This window comes from Myotis daubentonii, chromosome 9 (assembly GCF_963259705.1).
Source record: "Myotis daubentonii chromosome 9, mMyoDau2.1, whole genome shotgun sequence".
In the NCBI taxonomy this organism is placed as follows: Eukaryota; Metazoa; Chordata; class Mammalia; order Chiroptera; family Vespertilionidae; genus Myotis; species Myotis daubentonii.
Genome location: NC_081848.1, coordinates 46821410 through 46826078, shown reverse-complemented (window position 1 = coordinate 46826078; position 4669 = coordinate 46821410). Strand labels below are relative to the sequence as shown.

At 42.4% G+C, this 4669-nt stretch overlaps 1 protein-coding gene across 1 annotated transcript; it reads left to right on the top strand.

Annotated features, from left to right (window-relative positions):
* The first annotated feature begins 249 nt into the window (after positions 1-249).
* LOC132242192 (olfactory receptor 226) lies at positions 250-1233 on the top strand. Its single transcript, XM_059711102.1, has one exon. The coding sequence runs from the start codon at positions 250-252 to the stop codon at positions 1231-1233; it is 984 nt and encodes a 327-aa protein (XP_059567085.1).
* Positions 1234-4669: the final 3436 nt, after the last annotated feature.

Genomic DNA, 4669 nt, shown 5'->3' with positions numbered 1-4669 from the left:
CAATATATGCTTCTCCATGTGCCAAAACAGACTCCTATCCTATCCCCAATACAAAGCAATTTATTCTTGTCTGCTTTTGTCCAGATTACAGAAGAGAGCAGCAGCCTCAGCTCAGGGATAAATTATACACACCACATGCATTGCATTTTACCAATATACACCCACCAGGAGAAAGTCTGGGTTCTTGCTGATGCCTCCTGAAGACACTCCTGTTCTCCCTCCTGAAGAACAGTGGGCAAGACCAACCCCATGGAACAGAGGAACCAGAGTGGGAGAGTCAGTGAGTTTGTGTTGCTGGGCTTTCCAGCTCCTGCGCCACTTCGGGCGCTTTTGTTTGCCCTTTCTCTGCTGGCCTATGTGTTGGTGCTGACTGAGAATACACTCATCATTATGGCAATTAGGAACCACCCCACCCTCCACAAACCCATGTACTTCTTTCTGGCTAATATGTCCTTCCTGGAGATCTGGTATGTTACTGTCACTATTCCCAAGATGCTAGCTGGCTTTGTTGGGTCTGAGCAGGGCCATGGGCAGCTAATCTCCTTTGAAGGCTGCATGACACAGCTCTACTTTTTCCTGGGTCTGGGCTGCTCTGAGTGTGTCCTTCTAGCTGTTATGGCCTATGATCGCTATGTGGCCATCTGCCATCCTCTCCACTACTCGGTCATTGTCAGTGGCCAGCTGTGTGTGCAGCTGGCAGCCGTCTCCTGGGCTGGAGGTTTTGGCATCTCCATGATCAAAGTTTTTCTTATTTCTCGCCTCTCTTACTGTGGTCCCAACATCATCAACCACTTTTTCTGTGATGTCTCCCCATTGCTCAATCTTTCATGCACTGACATGTCCACAGCAGAGCTTACAGATTTTGTCCTGGCCATTTTTATCCTGCTGGGACCGCTCTCTGTCACTGGGGCTTCCTACATGGCCATCACTGGTGCGGTGATGCGCATCCCCTCGGCTGCTGGGCGCCATAAGGCCTTTTCCACCTGTGCCTCTCACCTGACTGTTGTGGTCATCTTCTATGCAGCCAGTATCTTCATCTATGCACGGCCAAAGGCCCTCTCAGCCTTTGACACCAACAAGCTGGTCTCTGTACTCTATGCTGTCATTGTACCATTGCTCAACCCGATAATTTACTGCTTGCGCAACCAGGAGGTCAAGAGAGCTCTACGCCATACTCTGCACTTGTACCAGGACCAGGATACTGAGTTTGGGAAGGCTAACAGAAATGGGTAGAATAGAGGTGTTGTCTTAGAAAACATTCTTAAACTTGGGATCTATGTCTTCTATGAAGTTCAGAGGAGCTTCTGGGGCCTATTTTAGGGACTAGAGTTTCAAAGGCACCACCAACAAACTAGTCCAAGGGAAGGAAGAAGGATGGAGTGCAAACTAGCAGCCAGCAGCTGGACTTTTATGTAATTTACATAAAGAACCTTTATGAATTATTCATCCTGGTGGGATGGGAAGGTTTGACTTAGCAGAAGACATGACTGAACATTAATACAGGGTGTCCCCCCAAAATATATACACACTTTAACAGCCGATAGCTCAGTTTTGAAAATAAAATGTATTTTAATAAACTCTGCCTTTATAATTATTCAACATGTTTGCATACTCTTTTGCGGGAGACCCTATATCTAAATGAACGAACAAACAAACAAATGTAGAACTGGCATCTCTCTACATGCCCTTTCCTGGGTTTGCTCTTGGTTTTGGTTCTGAGACAGAAGGTGTAGGAAAGGGAAGCAGAAGGAGGAAGCCACTCATGGAAGCACAGGCTTTAGGAGGGAAAAACTTCAGGAGAATGGATGAGATCTGTTCTAGCTGCAGGCTACCAACTGCTTCCTATGAGGTAATGGAGCCTAGGAAGTGATCATCCTAGTCTGAATTACAAGTCAAGGAGTTAGGAAACTGAGAATTGTTGTGTTGGCAACATATCGCCTCCTGGGCAACAGGGGTTTAGCTTCCTTTCCTGACTGAGTTCAGAGTACACATTGAACTAGTGGTTGAGTGCAGTTGTTTATTTAATCATCTGTCTCCCTAAAGAGATTTTAAGCTCCATGGAGTCAAGGATCACGTTTTCTTATTCATCATTTTATTACCATGATCCAGGATACTGTTCTAGCACCTGGTTGTTGTGAAGAAACATAATCAATGAATGTAATTTGGAGCCACGGAGGAAAGGCACGTGAGTTCCACCGACAGATAGGATTGGCAGGTGCAGGAACTAAACCCTTCAGCTTCACTGGATCACGGGGAGGTACAAATTGGCTCAGCCTTGCTGGCAAAAAGAAACTTGAAAAAATATTACCACAAACACTAAAAATATTGAAAATATTCTGATTCAGAAAGATTTTCATAGGTAGATATACAATGCATTAGCTGTAAATTATTCAAGTAGTTTTTTATTTGTAGAAGTTTAGCATATTTCTGTGTTCTCATTATCATAAAGGAAATGTACAGACATGTCCTCTTTGATACCCGGTCATCACGACCACAGGTTAATGTGTGCAGCTGGTGGCTTCCTCCTATATGACTGGTTTCATAAACACTGAGATCAAGGTCTGTTTCATTTCATGTCACCTTCCGTGGCTCCAATGTCATGAACCACTTTTACTGTAACATCTCGTCAGTTCCAAACTGGCCTGCAAAGACATGTCCACAACTGGGCTAGTGGACTTTGCTTTGGGCTATTGTCATTCTTGTCCTCCTTTTCACCTTCACCATGTTCTCCTATGTCTACATGGTCTCCACCATTTTGTGTTTTTTTTGTTTGTTTTTTTGTAGTGTTTTTGATAGAGTAGAAGTATCTTATTGTGGCTTAATTTGCATTAATAGATCTCCCTATTTTTACCACCTTTGCCCACCTCCACTCATCCCCCCCCCTTCCTTCTGGCCATCACCACACTCTTATCTGTGTCTATGGGTTATGTATATATGTTCTTTCTCATTCCTGAAAGATATTTTCACTAGATATTTGATTCAGTGTTGAATGTTTTTCTTCAGTGCTTGAAAACTAGTGTGCCCCTACCTTGTGCTCCAAGGTTTCTAATTTATCCTCAATTTTCAGAAATTGGTCTTGTGGGTTTCATTGGACTTATCCTGTTTAGGATCCACTCAGTTTCTTGAATCTGTAGATCTGGGTTTTTGTTTTTGTTTTTTGTTTTTGGCAAAATTTGGGGATTTTCTACCATTACTTTTTTGAGTACTTTTTCAGCCCCACTATCTTGCTCCTCTCCTTACTGAACTCTCCTCTCTATTCTTTCCTCTGTTCCCTCCATTCTGCTGTTGAGCCCATCAATTGAACATTTTTATTTCCTTATTTTTTAATCCTCACCCAAGGATATTTTTTCCATTGAAAGTAAAAGGGAGGGGGAGGGAGAGATAGATGAGAGGGAGGAGGGGGAGAGAGAGAGAAACATGCCTCTGTAGAACTTTTTATGTAGCCATAAACCTGTATAATAAGAAAAAAGTCACAGATTGGTTAGATGTGGATTGGTAAACATGAATCTACTTCCTCATGTGACCCCTTCTTTATGTCACCTTGTGCTAATCATCTTTTAGGTCTTGGCTTTTCTTATTTCTGCAACCCTGACCTTCACTACTGCCCACCATTTTACACCTGTCTGATTCCTTCATGTGTTAGCCTAAATACTACTTCTGCTGGTACATTTTCTTTGCTCATTCTAGGTCTACCTACAATTTGCTTCCATACTATCCTGTACTTGCTCTGTGACACTTATAACTCTGAAGCTAATTGTCCCTTTATCTTCCCTACTCATAAATAATAAAAACATTCAACACTGAATCAAATATCTAGTGAAAATATCTTTCAGGAATGAGAAAGAAATTTAGCTATTCTCAGATGAAGGGAAAGGGAAAGAATATGTTACCAGAAGACACAATGACAGTTGTCAGAGGGGAAACAAGAGGGGAGTACTGGATGAAAGTAGGTGAAGGGATTAGCCGAAGAACATATATGCATAACCCATAGACACAGATAAGAGTGTGGTGATGGCCAGAAGGAAGGGGGTGGGGGCTGGGTAGAGGTGGGCAAAGGTGGTAAAAATAGGGACATCTATTAATGCAAATTAAGCCACAATAAGATACTTCTACTCTATCAAAAACACTACAAAAAAAACAACAAACAGTGAAAACACCAAATGATGGCAAGGATGGGGAGAAACTATAACACATACATTTGTGGTACTAATGTAAAACAGTATATCCACTCTGGAAAAGAGTTTGGCAGTTTCTTTGAAAAATTGAGCATGTAGCCCAGCCAGCATGACTCAGTGGTTGAGTGTCTACCTATGAACCAAGAAGTCATGGTTCAATTCCCGATGAGGGCACATGCCTGGGTTCTGGGCTCGATCCCCAGTGTGGGGCATGCAGGCAGCAGCTTATCATTGATGTTTCTATCTCTCTCTCTCTCTTCCTCTCTCTGAAATCAATAATATATATATTTATATATTTAAAATTGAGCATTCAATTAACACAAGACTCGGTAATTGCACTCCTGTGCATTTATCCTAGAGAAATGAAAACTTACGTTCACATGAAAACCTGTACATGAATGTGCGTGTCATAGCAAGCGGTCAAACAGTCATTCAGTCGTTTGGTGGTTCAGTTTAGGATATATATATCCTAAACGGGAAACAACTCAGATGTC

Coding starts and splice junctions, on each gene's coding strand:
- LOC132242192 (XM_059711102.1), top strand. CDS start 250: ATGGAACAGAGGAACCAGAGTGGGAGAGTCAGTGAGTTTGTGTTGCTG.